This window comes from Phocoena sinus, chromosome 17 (genome assembly GCF_008692025.1).
Source record: "Phocoena sinus isolate mPhoSin1 chromosome 17, mPhoSin1.pri, whole genome shotgun sequence".
In the NCBI taxonomy this organism is placed as follows: Eukaryota; Metazoa; Chordata; class Mammalia; order Artiodactyla; family Phocoenidae; genus Phocoena; species Phocoena sinus.
Window position 1 is genome coordinate 64040713 of NC_045779.1, and position 23631 is coordinate 64064343.

The window sequence follows — 23631 nt, forward strand, 5'->3', positions numbered from 1 at the left end:
CCCGCTGGGAGAAGTGAGGAGTTAATAGGTACCATCCAATCAGTGTAACTTTTTGTTTCTATAATTGAAAAATATTCCAAAAACATTATAGAGTGTTTGGCAAATGGACAGGACACTTTTCCATAGAACTACCACATAAGCACTTCTAGAATAATTTCATATGTTTTTTTCTGCTGTTTTTTTCATGGGAATATAAGTTTCACATGAATTTTTTTTCTACTATTTCTCTAATTATGCATACCAAATTATCTTCATATTTCACTTATCCTTTGCTGAAAATTTTTGCTTTGTTGCCATAGTTGTCATAATTAGGATTTTTAAATGGCTGTGGAATAGTCCATAGACTTGATACCCATAATTGAGTTGGTTGCCACCCCGTAACTGAATGTTTAATTTACTTCTACCTTTTTTCCATTATTATAATATGATAAAAATGTTTCCCCTTTATAAATTATCACCTTAAAATAAATTTCCAGAAGTAGAATTACTAGCAGCAAGTGTCACCCTATTCAATTGAAACCATGGTTATATATCAATTAAAAAGTAAACATATATAGATATGAAATGTGTACACAAAATACTCTTTCAAATTGTATTTGTCCTACCCCTCCCTGGACTCCCAAGTGTCTCTTGATGAGTAGGTGGTCCCTTCTCTCTACCTACCTTTCATCTATCATAGTGTCAGGAACATAACTGGTGCTTCATTAATTCAAAATTACTTATTAAACTCCTATAATGTGTACCTACTAAAAAAAAAAAAACTTTGAAGAACACCAAAGAAATATAAGATATTTCTGCCTTCCAGAAGCTTTCTGCCTTCCAGAAGCTTTCAGTCTGTTTAGAGAGAACACACAGGTCCCTAAGACAGCCATCAGAGTGTGGAAGACATATGCTAGGTTCAAAAAGTGGGTAAGTCAAGCCATGAGTGAGGTAGGAATTCAGAATGAGGGGAATTATTGTGGACTGGGGTAGTCAGGAAGGGCTTCATGGAAGAGGTAGGGCTTGAGCTGGTCAGGGTGGGACAGACAGAGGGCCCTCAGTTCTCTGGCTGGGTCCTAACCAAACTCTTGCCCTCCTCCAGACCAACTTTTAAAATGATGAGGAATCATTATCACCCAAAATGTTAGCTTGCTTCTGCTTCAAGGCAACATGGTCTTCGCCCGTTCTCGGGCCTCTCTTTGTGGGCCCCTGGAGATGGGGAGTCAGAAATCCTTCCTGAGGTCTTGAGACTCCTATGTGTTGACAACATGGCCCCTTCCCTGATCTTCTCTTGCTTCCTTCTCAGGCGCCCAGACACCTCCTTCTCCTGGTTTGTGACCCCCTTCAAGTGCCTGTACCACCTCATCTGGAGGAATTACAAGAAGTACATCATCATCGGTTTCATTCTGATTGTCCTCATCATCTTCCTGGCCCTCTTCATCTACACCTTGCCGGGAGCCATCAGCCAAAGGATCGTTGTGGGCTCGTCGTAGAGGGTCATGGAGGACCCAGACCTTCCCTTTCTACTACTCCTCCCTTCTTCCTCATCTGTAAATGCATAAGAATGTATGCTCTGTGCAGGCACTGTGCAGGCTGCTAAGAGGATAAACCCAGAGGGCCCAAGAGCCACTCCCTATGTCTAAGGACCGATCAGCTCTTCTTGGAGGAGATGGGAGAGGAGCAGTCCTGCCCTACCCCAACCCTTGCCACTACCTTTCCAATTTAAAAGCCTTAAGTCATGGTTTTGTCCATGGGCAGGATGAAATAATGGCTCCTTTACCCCATAGTAATCAATGGTGACCTCAAATTGACTTAGGAAAATTATTTTCTAGAGCACTAAGTAAGGAATGTGTTTCATGGATGAGGTTTAGGAAAAAGCACAACATACATTTATGGTGACGTTGAAAAGGAAAAGAACAGCATCACTTTAGGACAGATTTGGAAGGAAGGTATTATACTTTCTTCTGGATTCTGGACAGTAAAACGACAAGTCAGGTCAACAAAACAATGCACATTGTTCAAATCCACAATAAATACAAGCTAAACATTGAAAATTCTTCTAAGTTAAATAGAGCTCATCAAATCTACTTTTATGTCAAAAGATGTTGGAATGCTGAAAAGCCTTTAGCAAAAGTATTTGAAACACTTTCAGATCAGATGGTATCATAAGAAATGTGCCAGGAGAAGGGGTAAGCAAGCATAATTTAGGAATCAGCTCTGTCTGGTGTTCTACACATGGGTTATTGCTCATGGCCTGTCCTGTGTATAAAAAAATAAAATAATGTTCTAGGCCTAATTGTGCAGCCCTGACCCTAAAGATACTATGCTTAAGAATTAAAAAGATTTTGAAGCAGAAAACCCATTTCCCAAGAAGTTGTCATGAGTCCCTACTTGTGTCCTTAAAGGGGATTAATTTAAATCTATTCATTTGACGGATTAGAGTTGTTCTTGCTGCTTAAATTTGGTCCAGAGTGGTTTGGTTTGGTTTTGTTTTGTTAACAACATTTGAATCTTTCCTCCCAAACCAACTAAGCAAAACATAATTAATACCAGCAACAACACCAAGCAACTCACAGGACATGATATCCAATTCTGTGTCTCCAGTAGTTGAAACGGTGCCTTTCTTGCTCTTTTCCCTCAGAAATACACATAAGTGGAAATTGGGATTGACTTCACAGCTGGGGAATGTATTCACTCAACAGCTAATTATTGAGTTCCATCCTTGTTCCAACTGCTGTGATTAACTCTAGGGTCTCAAAAGTACACAGTCAGATAAACTAAATCTTTGCTCTAAAGGAGCATAGGGTTTGATAGACAGAAGATATTAATCAAATAATCACACACAGATAAATACAGACTGATGGATCGAATAGGGGCAAAGTACTGGGAGCAGAAAGACCATCTAAAGGAGGACCCGTAGCCAGTCTGGCCATCAGGAAGGCTTCCTAGGGAAGTAATGACTGAAGGGAGATAAAAGATAAGGAAGAAAGATGGAGAGGAAGAAGAGCACGCTAGACAGAGGAAAATAGCATGTGCAAAGGCCCTGAGGCGGGAGGGAGTGAGGCACATGAAGTGGTCTAAAAGACGGTGGGTACCAAGTGAGAGGCAAAGGACCCTGAGATGGGGCTGGAAGGTCATCTAAGGGCCCACACCCTTAACGGCTTCAGTCTTCATTTTAAGGGCAGTGGATAGCAAAGGATTTTTAAGCAGTAGAAAAGAATGACTAGATTTTTATTCCACATGGAGAACAGACTGGAGGTACTGCAGTCCTTCCCACAAGAGAGGATGATTATTTTCACTCAGTAATTGTGGCAGAGGAGGGAAGAGGAGGGATCAGAGATGATCTCTCTAAGGCTCCAGGGTGGTCTAATGGGGAATTGGGGGTCTAGTATTGACTCTACTTTATACAAGCTGTGTGACCTAAGGCAGCTAACTTCACATCTCTGATCTATACTTTCCTTGTCTATCACATAAGGAAGTTCATATATACTGTGATGAAAAGGCCATGGCATATTCTGGGGCAAAATGAGCGTTGGTGGGTCTGTAGCATGGAGTGGGATGGACTGTACTCAGAGTCAGATTATGAATGGCTTTGAATGCCAAGCCAAGAAGGTTGGACTTTATGCAGCAGAAAGTGGGGACCCCCGGAAGAATTTAAACAGAGAAGTGGCAAGAACCAGTCTAGGTATTGGAGAAGTTGCTCTGCCTGCAGTGCATGATGGATTGATGAAGATGAGATCCAGAGGCTGGGGACATTTTAGGAAGCAGTAGTCAAAACCCTGGTGGGAGATGAGGACCTGTGTCAGGGCCATGGCCATGGAGATGGAGAGGAAGAGCAGACTCTGGAACATTGCTGAGGTTCCCCAACCTTCACCCCCATCTCTGGCACCCAAGATGCCTGCCAGAGAGGACAGGGAAATTTGAATCCTGGCTGTGTCATTTCTACCTGGGCAGGTCACAATCTCTGAGTCTTGATTTTTCATCTGAAAAAAAGGAATTATTACCTACTTAGCAAGAGTCGTGTAGATTGTAGAAAAAGTATGTAAAATGTGTAGCCTGTGCCTGGCATGAAGCCAGTCCTCAAAGGATAGTAGCTACTGTCATAAGTATCATTTCTACAGGTGGAATCAGCAGTATTTGGAGTCTAGTTGTATCTAGAAGTGAGGAAAGATGATCAGACCCATGTTTTAGAAATGTTCTGGCACATGGACTAAGAAACTTTCAACCAATAATACTCCCAAGTGTATTTATTTTGTATTGATTCTGTAACAGACTACAACAAGCCCAGTGGATTAAAACAACACAAATTTATCATACAATTCTGTAGGTCAGAAGTTCATCACGGACCTCACTGAGCTAAAATCAAGATATCATCAGACCTACCTTCCCTCCTGGAAGCCCTAGGGGAGGATCTGTTTTTTTGCCTTTTCCAGTTTCTAGAGGCTCTGCATTCCTTGGCTTGTGGCCCCTTCCTCCATCTTCAAAGCCAGCAAGTTTACATCCCTCTGTGCCTTTCTTTTGTGGTCACACCTCTCTCTGACTATAGCCAGAAATGTCTTGCTTTTACGGACCCAAGTGGGTACATTGGACCCACCCAGATAATCTCCCTACCTCAAGGTCCTTAACTATCGCATCTGCAAAGACCCTACTGCCATGTAAAGTAACATATGCACAGGTTCTAGGGATTAGTACATGGAATTTTTTAGCAAGGGGAAGCATTATTCTATCTACTACATCGAATATCACTCCAGCATTTTAATTCAGCCCACCCTGAAAGCCACTTCAGCAGAGCTTTGAAAGTCGGTGGGATGATTATGGTATATGAAGTAAGGAGGCTCCACAGACGCTTTTCTCTCTGGAACAAGATGTTTCCATTTGTTGTTCAGCCTCTCAAGCAACAATTGACTCAGGAAAAAAAGGAAGGATCGTTCAGTCCCTCCCTGACTCATTAAAATCCTCTCAAGCACAATGGATGAGGTGTGTTGGGAGCTGGTTATGAAAAGACCCTGCCACTTCCTCTCACATTTCTGCCTCAGGAGTTTCCAAATAAGCCTCTTAAATTCAGCTTTCCTTTAACACAGCAGTAGTTCCTTCCAATTCAGGAGAAAACCTGTGTCTCTCCTCTCCCTAGTGTATAAAGGGCAATCTGAGAAAAGAGCACTCTCTATTTTTCACTGAATTGTTGTACTAGTGGAAAGAAAAATGGGTTTTGGAGACTGAGATAAAAGCACTGAAACTTGGGTGTAGACACTAGCTGTGTGACCTTGAGCAAGTTACTCAACAGCTGTGAATCCTGTCTTTCTGATCTGTAAAATGAAGCTAATACCCATCTTATTAGGATTGTCTGTGTTTGGGCATTTGTGGTTGTGGGTAGTGGACCTCTACTGGGGATAGAGGTAGAGGATTATAAAATGTCTAATATACTGTCTTCTATGTCATAGTATCCAAATTAGTGAGAGCTTATTATTTAAGTAACAACTAATGTTTGCTGTGTGCTGTTATAGATTACAAAGTAATACATGTATCTTCTCACTGATTTTTCTCAACAGCCTCACATTGTAGACAGGAAACAGCTGCAGGGACTTCCAAGATCGCCCAGCTCATTTGTAACAGATCTAAGATCCAAGCCCAGACTCCTCCCTCCTGCCGCACGCCCCGCCCCTGCCCTCCTGCTCTCTCCTTTATAAGCAGCTGCCTAATGATTGATTTAAAGTGGGTGGGGCCGCCTCCAGTCAGAAAATTCCTCAGAGATTTTTTTAAGGTCCATCCATGTCCTAGGGGTCCATCCAGGTCCCCTAAAACCTTTCAAGTATCTTACACACAACAGTGTGGATGCATGTTTGAGCCTCTCTTTTTAATTGAACCACTGTGTTTGATGGCTAGAGAATGTAGCTGGCATCTCTCATCCATGCTCTCCACAGATATTTTCAATTTTCTTTTCTCATTTTGCCACTTCTTACAGTAGAAATCCCCCCACCCTAATGCAGAAAACAACTTCTGGAATGCAGACATTTAACTGAGCTCTTTATAAACCAGGCATAGAACTCATAGAACTTAGATTTGGAAATTATGTGAAGAAACAGGCAGGGTAGAGGCACTCAACCATCCCAGAAACTGCTAGCTACTTACCAAATATCTATTTTCTCTTTCCTGCTTGGTAACAGAAGGTAAACATTAATACTTTACCAGAGATGTGATTTGCAAATATTTTCTCTCTGTGGCTTGCTTTTTTACTCTGTTGATAGTGTCTTTTGACACACAAATTTTTAAAATTTTGATGAAGTCCAATTTGTCTATCATTTCTTTTTTTGCCTGTGCCTTTGATGTTATATCAAAGAAATCATTATCAATGTCATGAAGCTTTTATCTTACATTTTCTTCTAAGAGTTTTATAGTTTTAGTTCTTATGTTTGGGACTCTGAAACATTCTGAATTAATTTTTGTATATGATGTTAGGTAAGGGTCCAACTTCATGCTTTTGCATGTAGTCAGTTTTCCCAGCACCATTTGTTGAAAACCTCACCCTTTTTTTTTTTTTTTTTTTGCGGGACGCGGGCCTCTCACTGTTGTGGCCTCTCCCGTTGCGGAGCACAGGCTCCAGACGCGCAGGCTCAGCGGCCATGGCTCACGGGCCCAACCACTCCGTGGCATGTGGGATCTTCCCGGACCAGGGCACGAACCCATGTCCCCTGCATTGGCAGGCGGACTCTCAACCACTGCACCACCAGGGAAGCCCAAACCTCACCTTTTAAGTGTTTCTCTGTGCTTCATTAATACATAATACTAACAGTAGCAGCTCTTTGTTGCAGCTGGAAACTAGATATTTTCATAGATAATCTTCTTTAATCCATATGATGACCCTATGAAGAGTCTATGATCAAGATAACCTAGGATATATTATAGTAGCAAACAACCTCCCACATCTCTGAGGTTGATCTTAATAATTTTTCTCACTCACAGATTTGGCTTTGGGTCTGAACAACTCTCCACATGTTGCCCGGGATCCTAGGCTGCTTTGGTCATATGGACCCTCCATATCAACACTAACTCCACAATATGCGGCCAGGAAAACAGGGCAATGAGACTCCAACACTGCCTTCCATAAGAAGTAACACATGACACTGCCACTCACACCTCATTGGCCAAAATGAGTCACGTGGACATGCCCAAATTCAAAGGAGCAGGGAACTATAATCCCCCCACCCTGTACCCAGAGGCAGAGGAGAACCAGATGTTGGTGAATAGTAGTAATGCTTTCCACATTTGGGTATGATTATTTGCAATTTACAGATCAAAAAATTAGGACTCCATAGCTAATTACAATGAAGTTCTGTTTGGTTTTAAACCATCTTCTCTCCTTATTCCAGTTGTTTTTTTTTTTCTTTTTTAACCTGCAATTAGAGATGTCAACACACATGTAGAACACAGGGACTTTGCTGGGGAGTCTGGTGCTATTTTATTCCAAACCAGGTGTCTGCCTGGGAAATCTTAACCGTGGCTTTAGAATTTCAGCAGATTTCTATAGCACTAGAATTACAAATGTGGATGATGTCATGAGTAGCTATTAGAAGGTCAACATATGTGGTGGTGTTTTTGACGTTGTTTTCACTCCTTCTAATACACAGTAGAGAGAATTTCTGCTGGCTGCATAATTACATTATAATATACTGGATATAGACTGTGTTCTCCCTAAAGAATTATCTAATTTTCTGCCTGTACCAGTCTTTGTGATGTTTATGATGATTTAATGAAACCGCTTGCTAACTGTAAGCCAAGTGATTTTCAGTAAAACAACACGATTCAGATTGTGGTGAATCATTTTTATGGCTTTCCTGAGCTCCTTCACCAGAACCAATTACAGCTCCTAAGATTCCACCTGGGGCTCTTAGGAAACACCCAGGTGGCCCTCTACTTCCTTTGACTCAGGAAGCTCGGCTGGAGTTTTAGCAGTTAGGATCCAGGCATGTAGAGGCAGCAACAGTGGCCACAAAGTAGAAGTCAATTTGCATTAGTGTCAGTTTACAACGCGCTCAGAAGTACATGAGGCTCTGCTCATTTGGTCCTCCCCACCTTTCCTTCTGCCAAACCCCGGTATACTTTGTTTGGACCCCTCCTATGATCCAGACACATTTTATCTGGCCCTGCAATCAATATGTACTTGTCATCGTGCCTTATTCACCTCTGCATACTGAGTTTTCTTAGGTCCTATTGACGGATGTATAGAAATGTGATGATGGTAACAGTAATAACCCCAAAGTCGGGATTCTCTTGACCCAGTTTGATTTATAGAAACTCAGCCTCCTAAAAAGTCTAATTCGATTACTCAGACCCAGAAGCTTTTAAATAAAACCTTAAACCAGGCCTAGGACAGTTTACCCATCATCATTTCACCTCCAGCAGGGCAGGAACAGATATACGGACAGAAGCAGAGACTAGGGTGGCCATGGGACAAATGTTGGCCAGTGACAGACATTAAGAAGTCCACTGGGGCTTCCCTGGTGGTACAGTGGTTGAGAGTCTGCCTGCCGATGCAGGGGACACTGGTTCATGCCCCGGTCTGGGAAGATCCCACATGCCGCGGAGCGGCTGGGCCCATGAGCCATGGCCGCTGAGCCTGCGTGTCCAGAGCCTGTGCTCCGCAACGGGAGAGGCCACAACAGTGAGAGGCCCACGTACCGCAAAAAAAAAAAAAAAAAAAAAAAAAAGTAGAAGTCCACTGGCTGGAGGTTTTGAATTGTTCTGGTTCACCTGACAAAAGGGGGACACAGTTCTTTTCTTTTATCTAATCCCCTGATTCCTTTCTGGAATATAGAAGTGATGCTTGGAGTTGCAGCAGTCATCTCTCCACATGAGGATGGAAGCCAAGATCAATGATAGTGCATCACAAAGCATGAAGGAGCCTTTAGCTCTGCACTGGTGCCCTTCAGACTTGCCATTACATGGGAAAAAAACGACCCCTAACCTGATAGATTTTCTGTGGCTTACAGTCAATAGCAATCCTTAATGATGCAGAATGGCAAGGCACGTGTCTTCAAAATTAGAGATGCTATTAAATTGCTTTTAAGGAAAAATGCACCCATTTGAGTAAAAATTGGTAGAGGAAAGGCAGAGCAAGAGGAAGGGTCTGGCCAGATTTGGGAGCAGAAGCAGAAGTTCACATCCAAATATGTATGATGGTAACTCACATATAAGAACAACTCTCTCCCCTCCATCAGCACCAATCACACAGAAGCAGAGGCCAGAGCAGGGGCAGGAGCAAGGGTGAAGCTAAAGCTTTGTAAAAACTCAATAATTCAGGGAAATTCCCTGATGGCCCAGTGGTTAGGACTCTGCACTTTCACTGCTAAGGGTCCGGGTTCGATCCCTGGCCGGGGAACTAAGATCCCACAAGCCGTGCATGCAGCCAATAAATAAATAAACAACAAGCACTTTTTTTTTAATGTGAAAAAAAACCCCTCAATAATTCAGTGACTTGGTCAGTTGGTGAATTGGCTTTTAGAAAATTAGCTTTCAGCCAATTATTTTTTTTTTTTTTTTTTTTTTTTGCACAGGCTCCGGATGCGCAGGCTCAGCGGCCATGGCTCACGGGCCCAGCCGCTCCGCGGCATGTGGGATCTTCCCAGACCGGGGCACGAACCCATGTCCCCTGCATCGGCAGGCGGACTCTCAACCACTGCGCCACCAGGGAAGCCCACCACTGCTCTTTTTAATGTCTCCAGAGTTTTGCCTTTCCCAGAATGTCATATAGCAGGAATCATACAGTATGCAGTCTTTTCAGACTGACTTCCTTCCTCCACTCAGTAACATGAATTTAAGTTTCCTCTGTCTTTTCATGGCTTGATAGCTCACTTCTTTTCAGCAGTGAATAATATTCCATTATCTGGATGTACCCCAGTCTATTTATCCACTCACCTACTGAGGGACATCTTGGTTGCTTCCAAGTTTGGGCAATTACAAATAAAGCTGGTATAAACTTCTGTGTGTGGGGTTTTACGTGGACATAAGTTTTCAGCTTTGGGGGATAAATACCAAGGAATATGATTGCTGGATCATATAGTAAGAGTATGTTTAGTTTTGTAAGAAGCTGCCAAGATTGCATCAATTTTGATGAGAAGAGTTGTTCAAACATGAGAGAGCTCCTGAAAAATGGTATTTGGTGTCTAAGGAGTGGGGTAAGAGGGGAATGGGGGGGGCCAACAATGCCAAAGAAGGGCAAGTAGGTGAAGAGAGTAAAGACTGACACACCTGTCTCACAATTGCCGAGGCTGGGTGTAGTTAGACACCTCATCTCCGAACCTGATTCAGCCTTCAGTGAACTAGAGCTGCCAACTCCAGCCACACCCTGCCTGCCCTTAGAAAATCCACCAGCTGGTTGTAAAAGTCACAAGTCATTAACTCAATACACTCATTTTCCAACTGGCTTCTCCTGCAAAGAAAAATCTTTCTCATATTTCCCATTTTCCATTGTACAAAGCACCCAGTTCGTGCTCAGAAATACTAGCTGTAGGTCATAATACAATGAGCCAACTTATTCTGAAGCCCAGCCTAGCGTCCACACCCCAAACCTGAGTCTTCTCATTACTTTCGAGGGGTGTGTCCATCAGGGCACACCGCTGTGCTGGAGATTGGGACCACACGTTACTCATTCCCCTTCCCTCTGGGCTGTAGCCAGTTGACAATAGACACAGGGGCCAAATAGGGACAAGAGAATCAGTTTCATCAATAACAGCAAGGTCCCCGTAACTTGCTTACCGTCGTGGTTTTCCAGCAAATCATCCCCCTGCCCTGCCCTGCATGGAAGGTAGATGGGCCAGTACGGTAGGATGAACTTATTAACCAATCTACCTCTTGCCAGAGAATGGTGAGCTCACGAGGCTGCCTGTGCCTGGGCACAGATGCAACAAGAGGCAAGAGCGCTGCCGTGAATGAGCGCCCTGACCTTGCCCAGCAGAGCAGCGTGGCTGCCGAATGCCTAGCCTCTCACCAGCCCTCCAGTGGAGGAGTCCATGCTCTTCCTGTCTGCTCATGGGGTGGGAGGAGGAGACAGAGAGAAACCCACCATCCCAGTTTGCCTGGGCTGAAGCATTCCTGAGATGTGGGGCTTTCAAGACTAACACCGGAAAGTCCTTGATGAATCAGAACACAAGTTGGTCACCTTGCACTTTCCTCAAGCCTTAGCAAATATGTCCTCTCTCAAGAGGGAACTACAATGTGGAGAGAAGGAAAGATGGGTTTCTTCCTACAGTGGCTCCAGGGCTCCCCCTAGGCTGATGAGAACTGGGGCCGTTAGTGGATGGGATGTGGGTGAGAGGATAAAATCTGGGAGGTAGATACACCACCACCTTAACAGTGTTACCGAACTAGGTTCGTTTGCCCAGACGTGCAGCAAGCCAAACGCTGAGACACCAAGGTTTGCAGCAGAGAAAAGGATTTATTCACAAGGCAGCTAAGCCAGGAGATGGGAGAACTAGTCTCAGATCCACCTCCCGGAAGGTGAGGGGCTTGGGACATTTATGGGTAAATCTGAGGCATGGGGAGCAAGGGGAACAGTGATTGGGGACAAGGAAAAGGTGAGGTAATCGCCATTCTGCGCAGGTGTAGCTAAGTTACATGCTTTTTCATGGGACTCGTGTTCAGCAAATGGGTGCATTAACATGTTCTGAGGGTAGAGTTTTTGGTCCTCTGAGGTCAAAAGGTCACCAAGTGGACATTCATGCATGCCCCGTTGGAAGGTCAGTGGTCCTAACCAATCTTACCAGCTCAAGCTCCAACTGACTACAAGTTCCTGAAAAGCAACTAGGGCAAACATCTTGTGGTTTAGGCTACGTGACACTTGGAGGGCACGCGGTTTTTTGCAGCAATAGTAAAAGCGCGCTTGATCAGTGATGGCAGGTTACAAGTTTAATGGATCTAACTAATGGTTACCCTCAATTTCAAAAGTACTCCTCTCAGAACTATTACATTTAGAATGGATAAACAACAAGATCCTACTGTATAGCACAATGAACTATATCCAGTCTGGGATAAACCAAAATAGAAAGGAATATTAAAAAAAGAATGCATTTATGTGTATAACTGAGTCACTCTGCTGTACAGCAGAGATTGGCACAACATTGTAAATCAACGATACTCCAGTAAAATAAAATAAAATAAATACCTAAAAATAGAATTACAAAAAAAAAAAAATGCTCTCCATGGTGGGACTACTGGTGATCTTTAAGTTCTTTAATGCTTTTCTATTTTTTTCCCCAACTTTCTAAAGTAAACATCTGTAACATGGTAATCAGAAAAAAAAAAACCCACTAAATTATAGTTAAACAAAAAGAATAAGAAAAGATCAGTAATTTATATAATAAAACCCATTTTTAAAATGAGATCATTTTCTCCTGTACACTAGATGGGGTGTATACTCTGGAAGTATTTATCAATTGATGCGGAAAGATGAGTAAGGAAAATGAAAAACATATTCCAAGTTTACCCTGGATGACCTTTGGATTATGGTAGTATTGCAAATTTTAAGAAGTATCTATTCCACAACTCTCCCCTTCTCAATTGTAATCAACTTAAGTACTTCTCTGGATTCTCTCAAAACAGACTATATCATCCTATTCCTTCCCTATCCTATTCCCAAATATCTTTGCTGACTTGAAAGTGTGATTTAATGTTATGCTCTCCATTTCAGTAGCATTTGCTACCTTTTGAGCAAGCATGGTTGAAGATACAATTTGCTCTCTTACTCACCTAACTGACGGGAGATTCTACAGAGATGGATTTTTGGTCTTGATTCAGCTGCTTTCTGAATATATGTCCTTAAATGTCCCCAAGACTCAGGCTCTTCAACCAGAGTGGAGCTGGGAGGCGCTTTTCCCCCAAGCTTCAGAGTGCCCCTGGGGACCTCGATCACAAACAGTGAGTGTGGGAGTGCTCTGTATACTGTAGGATACTGTCTATATATTTGCAACTCGGGATCAAGGGACTGACTTTTTGCCGTAGGTGTCAGGATACATAGAAACCAATCCAACTAGAAAATTTTAAATGTATTCATTCATTCATTCATCCATTCTTGTATCCGAAAGGCATTTCCTGGTCAGCACCATCATCCCTGTGCTCAGAGCTGGAGACCCAAAGATGAATAAGGTAGTTTCTAACCTGAGGCTGAGTCTGAGAGGTATCAGTGATTCTGCAGGCTCCCAGACCACCTTCTACCCACCCCTCTTAGTTCTGGGCTCTGGGACAATAATGGGACCATGATAAGACAAGTCTGCTAGGACTGAAGAGCAAAACTTCCAGCTACTTCTCTACTGGTGACTGATAGAAACTTGCATTTTTCTTTCCTTTTACCCAAAGGGAAAAATAAACACTTTATAACTGACAAAAGTCCTTCAGTCAGGAAACTGGACTCAGACCTAGAGAAAACAGTCAACACTTGAATTAGCAGGAAGAAAAGATCTTCCTTAAAGAGCTTCTGTGGGGCAACCGCTGAAGAGACTAAAAATAAACCCTTTGAAAAACAGCAGGTGGGTCTCATTCCCTTCATATAAGTTTATGGCAAATTCCATTTCAAGCTTTGTCTTGGAGCAAAGAAATAATTAAACACATATAGGCAGACACACTCAGATAGAGGAACCTCCACTCCTTGAGGACTGAGGCTGAGGGAAGATAAGGATGATTCACATTCCCATGGACCAGATCTGCTTCACAAGAAGGCACCACCCCATCGAATGAGGTAGCTGCTGGAAGCCACCCAGCTCCCCCAATACCACATCTTAGCTCAGCCCCTCGTGCCCCACACACACCTGCCTTATGGGTATCTGAAACTCAGCCCCATTGTAATTTCATTCTTTTAGGTAAAGACATTGTCCCTGGTATATAACCCACTCTGGGTGTTGGCAAAAGTGGGAAAGATTAGGTGAGTCAAATTCCAAACATTTGCAGGAAGGAAGGAGTTAAGAGTGAATCGTTCAGAAAGGAGAAGCCCTCCTAGGATGTCTACCAAGAGAATGCTCAAGCCTGGTGGTTCTCAAACTTCAGTGCGCCCGAGAATCACCTGGAAGGCTTGTGGAAATAGAGCGCTCCTTCACGCTCGCTTACAGTTGGCTAGATAAGGAATTTCAGCTTCAAAAGTACGTATCCTCTAATTGCTTTCTTTCTATTTTTTAATATACACTGAATTCCTTGAAACTGCCTATCAAGTATATCAACAGATTTCTTCAATAAAGAGCTTGTTTTTATGTTAGATAGCCAATGGATTTTGGAAATCTTCCCAAGAATGTTCTGAAGTCATGTACCTTAACAATGATTTATTATCCTTGTTGCACAATTATCTGATGTAAGGAAGAGCCTGTTAGTTTTTGTATTTGTATAAAATAAGCCATAACATCATTTTATCATTGAAAACAAACCAAAGGCACATATGCTCAACATTTGGAGGCTGATCCTCCAGTGTCTCCTGGTATCTGATGTGGCTGAGATTTCTTTACCTTATTTTAATATGCTATTACATAATTTTACTTTCTTTTTCAATTTTACCTTCTTACATTTTTTTAAAAGAATTATTTATTTTAAAAACTGGGACTTCCCTGGTGGCGCAGTGGTTGAGAATCTGCCTGCCAATGCAGGGGACACGGGTTCGACCCTGGTCTGGGAAGATCCCACATGCCACGGAGCAACTAGGCCCATGGCCACAACTACTGAGCCTGTGCTCTAGAACCCGCGTGCCACAACTGCTGAGCCTGCGTGTCTGGAGCCTGTGCTCCGCAACGAGAGGCCACGACAGTGAGAGGCCCACGCCCCGTGATGAAGAGTGGCCCCCGCTCGCCACAACTAGAGAAAGCCCTCGCACAGAAATGAAGACCCAACACACCCAAAAATAAATAAATAAATAAATAAATAAAAATAAAATAAAATAAAAACTGAAGTATAGTTGATTTACAATGTTGTGTTATTTTCTGGTGTACAGCAAAGTGATTCAGTTATACATATAAATTTACTTTTTAATTTTAATGTTCATTAATTATATGTGAATATTTTAAAATATTTTTATTATTTCTATGTGTTTTTGAAATGAGGGCATCTCCCCCATGCTCAATCTATCATCTTGAGTGAGAAGTATGACCATGTGCTCTCAACCCTTTTCAGTTCCCAGCAGACTCTAGGAAGTCCATCTCAGGACATCCCCAAAAGCCCAGAGATCAATTTGCAAAACTCCCTTGGCTGTCTTTTAGAGAAATCTCAAAGTTACCATTTCTGTTACTGTTCTTTATTCAGGGAGCATGGTGTGTCCATGGTTTGTCTAAATGCTTCTTTATTTCCTTGGTTCAATTAAATATAGAGAGATGAAAAGGAGGGGAAATGAAGACACTTGTTCAGGCTCTGATCTGAGGTGAATAAGAGCATATATTGCTATTTCCCACTTTTCAACCCCACACTGTAGCATATTTACCCCAGGAAAATCAAACCCATATTATCTTAAAAACTGTTCTGTATGCTCCATGGGAGCAGGTTGTCAGTGTCATTCATGGCTGTATCCCTTGTACTTAGCAAGGTGCCTAATGCATAGGGCTATGTATAATCTGTCTACCAACTGAATGGGCACCCCTAAGGAGTAAGCAAGATGTACTTGATTAAATCTATTTCCCATTTGAAGAAACTAAGAGTCAGAGTCACAGCCAGGCACCACAGGTAGGACTAGAAGCCTGAATTTCTAACATTGACCCAATTTAACACATTCTAGGAGAAACAATACATACAATGTTGTTGATGATTTAGTGGCTAAATTGTCTTATTCATCTACATGTTCATATGAATACATAAAAGATAGTCAATAAGTTGCTTGTTCGATTATAATAATGAAATGAATTAGTATGATTACATTAATTATCCATTTGCTTCTTGATATTTTTGCGCTCATGGCACATCTTAGAATTGAGTAACAGCATTAAGAACCCTCTCCCCAGAAAAATGCACATCTGTACAAATGCACTCAAACACATAAAATTGTGCGTCAATTTTATAAGGTAGCCAGAGCTTCTAAAGCTGAGTTAAACCTTAAAAACTCTCTTTCAAAATCTTGAAATTTTAGGGGCTACAAAGGGCTTTAAAGATGATTGATTTCAATGTCCTTACTCCTATCAATATAAAACTGAAGATTAGAGATAGGAAGTCACTGGTAGATTGATTTTAGAGTGTGTACACTCAGTAGCCGTGGGATACCTACTGGGAACGTGTAGCAGAGAGCCCTCCTTTGGGAGTCCTTCTCAGAGTTAGCTGGGGAAAGAGACACTCCACCTCCCTGGGATACCAGTCTTGTGGACAACTGTTTTCCTCCTTACTCTCACCAGCCTGAGCTTCCTATTGGCAGAAATGATCTGCCCAAAGCTTCAGAGATGTTTAGGAGAAGCCCAGAGACTAGAATTCAGGTCTCCTAACTTCCAAACCATTGCTTTTTCCATGACAAATTTTGTCTTTTTTTTGTTTTGCTTTATTTTTCTCTTCTTTTTTTCTAAAACTGAGGTATATTACTTTCAGGTACACAACATAATGATTTGATATTTGTATATATTGCAAAATGATCACCACAGTAAGCCTAGTTAACACCCATCACGTCACACAGGTACAGGATATTTTTTTCTTGTGACGAGAACTTTTAAGATTTCCTCTCTTAGCATCCTCAAAGTCTCTTCAAACCTTTTCCTCCGCCCTCCCAGCCAGCCGCTCTCCTCCCATTCTGCTTCTGGGCTCCATTTTCACTGACTGCTTTCTTATATAATACACCCCCCCCATTTTTTAATTAAAAAGGAACAAAAATTTCAGTCCATAACGTGATAAATATTTAGATTAGGATGATTGAAACCAAAAATTACTTAATTACTTGTACATTCCCATTGTAAGTCTCCTTAAATCAAACTCTTATAAATCAGTCAATAATGACACGTAACTCCTTCCAACTCTGAGAAAACAACATAAATATCACAAGCTGATGAGATAACAGGTGACATTTTAAATTATGTCCTGAAAATGTCACTAGCGGTTTGGGCAAATCTTTATTATGCTAAAATAAATTAAAATTAAAACTAATAATATTTGTGGAGAGATATGGGTACAGAACAGAATTAAGATTTGCCTAACACACTGTGATTAAATCAAATGGACACTTCCAGATAATAAAAATTTTTAACTGCTTCAGAAACTTAATTACATAACGACTGATGAAGCAGTTTCATTCCACAGGAAGGGAAAAAATATTAAACAATTCCTTTTCAAGGTGAACCCCTGTAAGGCCCCCCAAAACACATGAAGGACAGATATTTCTGAGTGTTTGGCCAGTAGCGGAACCCAGATTTCAGGGCAGGGCAATGACTTACCCAAATTATACAGCAGTAAATTACACAGCCTAGATTTCCAGATAAGGCCTTGACATTTCTGAGTGGGTTTCTCTATAAATATTAATGGTGCGTTTTGCTATCATCAATGACTAGGACCAACTATCCCACTGACGACCACAAGAAAACCTACACAAAATAATGCGTATTTGAATGCATCAGAAAGCTACCAAGGCAAAGAGAATTTACAGGACCAAAGTCTGGCACAGCCAGGGGAAGTGACACCAGAAAATGGAGCTCCTTTTCTATTCAGTTCAACTGTTGATTCCAAAACCAAAGCTGAGCTTGAGAGTAGAGCTTTTTGGGATTCTCATAGGAATAGAGGGAAATAAAATGGGTTCACGATCCTCCACAGAGAAGGGGCCTTGAAAAATATGCAAGGCTTTTAGTTGGACAACAGGAAGGCCACTTAGGAATAACAGTAAATGGGAAATGGAATATGCCTTCCAAGGACCGAGGCTTCCAATAATTTCAGTCCCTGATTTGACAAGGTGATCTGCCCTTAGTTTAACTTAGTTTAGGAAAGTTCCAAAAGAAGAAGAATAACAACAAAAAAAAATGTGGCAAAGAGAAAACAAATAGCAGTAAGTCAGACTTAAGTCCAGCCATATAAATAATTAAATCAAAATGGACTGAACACTCCAATTAAAAGGCAGGTATTGGGCTTCCCTGGTGGCGCAGTGGTTGAGAGTCCGCCTGCCGATGCAGGGGACGCGGGTTCGTGCCCCGGTCCGGGAAGATCCCACATGCCGTGGAGCGGCTGGGCCCGTGAGCCATGGCCGCTGAGCCTGTGCGTCCGGAGCCTGTGCTGCGCAACGGGAGAGGCCACAACAGTGAGAGGCCCGCGTACCGCAAAAAAAAAAAAAAAAAAAAAAAAAAAAAAAGGCAGGTATTGTCAAACTGGATTAAAAGAGCAAGATCCAACAGTATGCTGTCTATAAGAGATGTATTTTAACTACAGAGGCATAGATAACTTGAAAGCAAAAGGATAGAAAAAGATATACCATGGAAAAACTAAGCATAAGAGAGCTGGTGTGGTTATACTGATAACAAAGTAGATGTCAAGATAAAGAATTATTGCCAGAGATAAAAGGGGACGCTTCTAAATAATGAAAGTATCAATTCATTAACACATAACGATCCCAAATGAGTATGTACCTAATCACAAAGGCTTAAAATACTTGAAGCAAAAACTGATCACAACTAAAAGAAAAAAGAGAGAAATACACAATCATAGTTGGGTATTTTAACACAACTTTCATGTTTTTTTACCTCTCACTATTTGATAGAATTCTCAACTACCATCATCACTATACGCTATACATTATACAACTCAATGACAACAAAAAACCCGTAGGTGAATCTACAACTATCTCAAAATAAATTTTAATTTTTAAAAATCTGATTAAAAATGGGCCTAAATAGACATTTTCCAACGAAGACATCCAAAGGGCCAACAGGTACATGAAAAGATACTGGACATTACTAGTCATCAGCAAGATGCAAATCAAAGCTCATTGATATCAGCTCATTGATAAATGTCTTTTATCAGGAAGACAAGAGACTACAAGTGTTAGCAAAAATGTAGAGAAAAGGGAACACTAATTCACCGTTGGTGGGAATGAACATAGGTTCAGCCATTATGGAAAACAGTATGGAAGTTCCTCAAAACATTAACAACAGAACTACCATATGATCCAGCGATCTCACTTCTAGTATATATCCAAAGGAAATGAAAACAGGATATTGGAAAGATATCTGCACTATTATATGTAATATAATATTATATTCATGCAATTATATATAATAGCCAAGATAGGAAAGCAACCTAAGTGTCTGTCAACAGATGAATGGATAAAGAAAGTGTGATGTATATACACAATGGGATATTTTGCAACCACAAAAAAGAGAGAAATCCTACCATTTGAGATGACATGGATGGACCTTGAGGGCATTATGCTGAGTGAGATAAGTCAGACAGAGAAAGACAAATACTGTATGATATTACTTAAAAGTGAAACACTGAAAAACTGAACTTGTAAAAACAGCGTAGGCTGACGGGTTAGAACTGGGGAGATGCTGTTTAAGGCAACTAGTGGGTAAATAAGTCCTGGAGTTCTAATCCACAGCATAGTTATTATAGCTAACAATAACGTATTATAAACTTCGAAGTTGCTAAGAGACTAGATCTTAATTGTTCACACCAAAAAAAGAAATAATAATTATGTGATGTGATAGAAGTGTTAGCTAATGCTACAGTGGTAATCATATTGCAGTATAGAAAGTGTATCAAATCAACATGTTGTGCACCTTCAACTTCCATAATGTTATATGACAATCATATCTCAGTAAGTAAAAGGAGAAGAGTTTGAAATAGATTATCTACTTTCTCAATGATCTAAATTATCTTAAAAAGTTAGAAAAAGATAAGCAATTAAACCCCATGTGCAAGGAAGGAAAATAACAAAGAAAAGATCAGAAATCAATGATATAGTTAACAGTAAACAGTATCCAAACTGAACTAAATTGTAGGACACTCAGCTGGTGTCATGGAGAATTGCTTGATGTGCGGAAAAAACTTCACACATTTGGTGACCAGAAGCATCAGAAGTGAAGTGTTCTGTTTGAGTGGTAAAGAAAGATTCACAGGAGGAAAAGCTGTAGGTTTCCCCCATACTAGTGGTTATTATTGTTAGTATGGCTGAGCCCCACTCGTCATCCCTATGAGATCCATCCATCCATCCATCCAGAGATAGTCATCAATGAGAAGTTGTGTAAAAAAGATTCTAGAGACACCCTGAAGTTCTGGAATTTGATCGGTTCCTGAAGTCTTTCTTACTTCCTAAATTGTGTAAATCAAATGAAATTCAAAATGTACTTGGTGCCCTTGCTATTTGTAAATAGATAAAGAAAACCCACAGTGAATTATTTTACAGAGCAAAGACTCGACTCTTCAAATATCTGATTTATAAGTTCAGGTTTTCACACAGAACAATAGACCCTCAAGATGGAAAGGGAGCCAGGGCTCTAGGCTCTCCTGGGAGGCTGTGGATGCAGAGGAAAAAATACACCCATGTGTGGTTCACTCAGATTAGAATGAAACAAAATACCCCTAGCTTAAAAAAAATCACTTCTACCTTTTCAATAGTGAACTATTAGTATGCATATCTAATATTATATCATGATGTCCTTCTTACATTTTTGATGGTGGCAAGGCATTCCACTGTGTGTATGTACCATAATTTAAATGATCCTATATTGGTGGATTTTTCTATCATTTATAATAGAAAATTGTAAATATAATTTTATATTAATATAATCACTGTTATAAATACTATGGTCAACATCTTTACGTATATAAATTTGTTCACTTGGCTGAATACTTCCATAAGATAGATCATTCAGAATTAGTGAGTCAAAACATACCATGAACTACCTTTAAGGTTTTGGCTTTAATTGCAAAATCGCTTTCCAGTAAGCCAGTAGCACAGTCTTCTCCCACAGTGTATAAGACTCTCTGTTTCTCTAGCCTTCTAATGCTAGATATTATTCTTTTAATCTTTGCCAATCTGATGAGCCAAAGAAGAAAATTTATCTGATTTTTTGGTGAGCTTTTGACTACCAAACAAGGGGCACTCACCAGTCATCTTGATGAGTGCCTACTGTATAGCACAGGGGAAAAAAAAGAGAAGGTACAGTCTGTTTGCAGGACATATATTAAGTTAACCTTAAAAATGCATTCTGGGCTTCCCTGGTGGCGCAGTGGTTGAGAGTCCGCCTGCCGATGCAGGGGACACGGGTTCGTGCGCCGGTCTGGCAAGATCCCACATGCCGTGGAGCGGCTGGGCCCGTGAGCCATGGCCGCTGAGCCTGCGCGTCCGGAGCCTGTGCTCCGCAATAGGAGAGGCCACAGCAGTGAGAGGCCCGCGTACCACAAAAAAAAAAAAAAAAAAAATGCATTCCAATATACACTAGGTGCAGACAAATATTGTTTGATTCCATTTATATGAGGTACGTACAATAGTCAAAATCATGGTGTCAGAAAGTACACTGGTAGGTGCCGGGGGCTGGGGAGAGCGGGGGGGGGGGGGGGGGGGGGGCGGAGGGGGAATGGGGAGTTAGTGTTTAAAGGGGGCAGAGTTTCAGTTTAGGAAGGTGAAAAATTTGGGAGACGGATGATGGTGAGAGTTGCACAACGTGAACGTGCTTACTGCCACTGAAGTGTACAGTTAAACATGGTCAGAATAATATGTTTTATATTATGTGACTTTTACCGCAATAAAAAAATTTTTAAAAAAAAGGGAGGGAGACAGGACGGCTTCTTGTTGAATGCGTGGCTATCACAGAGCACAGGAAATTTCCTGCCTATTTTACTCAAACCCAGGCTTGCGAGGTCCCTGAGCACCTGGAATGACAGACAATAGCCCCGCTCCTTCTCCCCAGATGATTAACTGACCTCATACCTCAGCGCAGTAACTTCCCCTCCTGGCCTGCTTCAGCGATAGCCCATTACACAAGCAGCACGGGAGCCCACATTTGAACCGGCTGCCCAATCCCAGCTCCTGGTGAGACATAACAACTTGTCTTCAGTTGGTTATTTTCAACCCCGGCTGCACATCAGGGTGTACATCTAGAGTGTTTTTTAATCTTTAATTTAAATCTTATTTTCTTTTATGTGTTGGTAATGTATGACTCACAAGCAAAAAATGCAAAGGGACATTCAGTTAAAAATCTCCCTCCATGGCCCCCAACCAGTCAATTCTCCTCCCTGGAAGCAAATGATGTCACTAATTTCTCTTGGATCTTTCCAGAGATATGAGTAGATTTTAAGAAGTGCCCTTTCTTGGACCCCATGCCCAGACTTTCTGTATCAGAATTTCCAGGATGGAGAATCTGAAAACTTGGATTTTTTTTAAAGCCCACAGTATTGTTGAATTATAGTCAGGGGTTAAAACAACTTCTTTAGTATGTCATTCCTTCCTTCCTTCCTTCCTTCATTCATTCAACTTATATTTATTGAGCTTGGGCTTTTCTTTTTTCTTGGCCGTGCCACACGATATGTGGGATCTTAGTTCCCCAACCAGGTATCAAACCCACGCCCCCTGTAGTGAAAGCATGGAGTCTTAACCACTGGACCGCCAGGGAAGTCCCTGATCTTGGGCTTTTATGTGCCAGACATTGTGCTTGGTACCTGGGAGACAGCAATGAGCCAATCACTACTCTCACAGAGCTTAAATTGCAGTGTGGGGGGAAAGCAGAAAACCTATAATTATCAGAGAAGTTCCAGGACAAAACTAGAGCAGGATGATGGTAAGTCTTCCAACTGCTTTTGTATCAACTTGAGCCTCCTTCTTCCTGCCCTTCTAGACTTTTGTATCCCCTCCACTGAAAGGCAGGTGGAGGAGAGAGAGAAAACAGGAGGCAAAATTTATCAGGTAATTGGGTTACTGCCAGAGTCCAAATTTTAAAATGAGTTTGAAGCTCAAGCCCAAAGTCATCCCAGGTGATATTCATGTCTCTTCATTAGCACAGATCATTGAGTTCTTCATAATGGCTTAGAAATAAGTCTGAGAAATGTCGATTTGACTGTTACTCTAAATAGAAAGCCTGATTCCTCCTTTCTCTCCTGCAATCCAGTAAGACTTATGCTGAAGCATCACAGGGGCTCCTGAATACCCAGCTGATAGATGAGAACTGGAGAGGTAACACCATTGTCTCTCAAAGAGAACAGTGGCTGGTTGTTCCCTTGCCACTGACACACACAATGTTCAGTCCTATTCAACACAATAATATTATCGGCATGTTCCAGGCACTGTTGTCAGTACCATTTTTATCCCATTTAAAAAAATGAGTAGATCAAAAAGGATCTTGCTGTGATTTACGTCATGGAGTGTTCTGCCTATGTTTTCCTCTAAGAGTTTAATAGTATCTAGCCTTACATTTAGGTCTTTAATCATTTTGAGTTTATCTTTGTGTATGGTGTTACAGAGTGTTCTAATTTCATTCTTTTACATGTAGCTGTCCAGTTTTCCCAGCACGACTTATTGAAGAGGCTGTCTTTTCTCCACTGTATATTCTTGCCTCCTTTATCAAAGACAAGGTGACCATATGGGCGTGGGTTTATCTCTGGGCTTTCTATCCTGTTCCATTGATCTGTATTTCTGTTTTTGTGGCAGTACCATACTGTCTTGATTACTGTAGCTTTGTAGTATAGTCTGAAGTCAGGGAGCCTGATTCCTCCAGCTCCGTTTTTCTTTCTCAAAATTGCTTT

The 23631-nt window shown here is 41.5% G+C and overlaps 1 protein-coding gene across 1 annotated transcript in view; it reads left to right on the forward strand.

Annotated features, from left to right (window-relative positions):
• FER1L6 (fer-1 like family member 6) overlaps positions 1-2399 on the forward strand; it is a 179428-nt gene extending 177029 nt beyond the window's left edge. The window contains exon 41 of the mRNA XM_032610333.1: positions 1286-2399. Within this exon, the coding sequence (XP_032466224.1) occupies positions 1286-1472 (187 nt within the window). The 3' untranslated portion in view covers positions 1473-2399. The remainder of the gene's footprint in view (positions 1-1285) is intronic.
• Positions 2400-23631: the final 21232 nt, after the last annotated feature.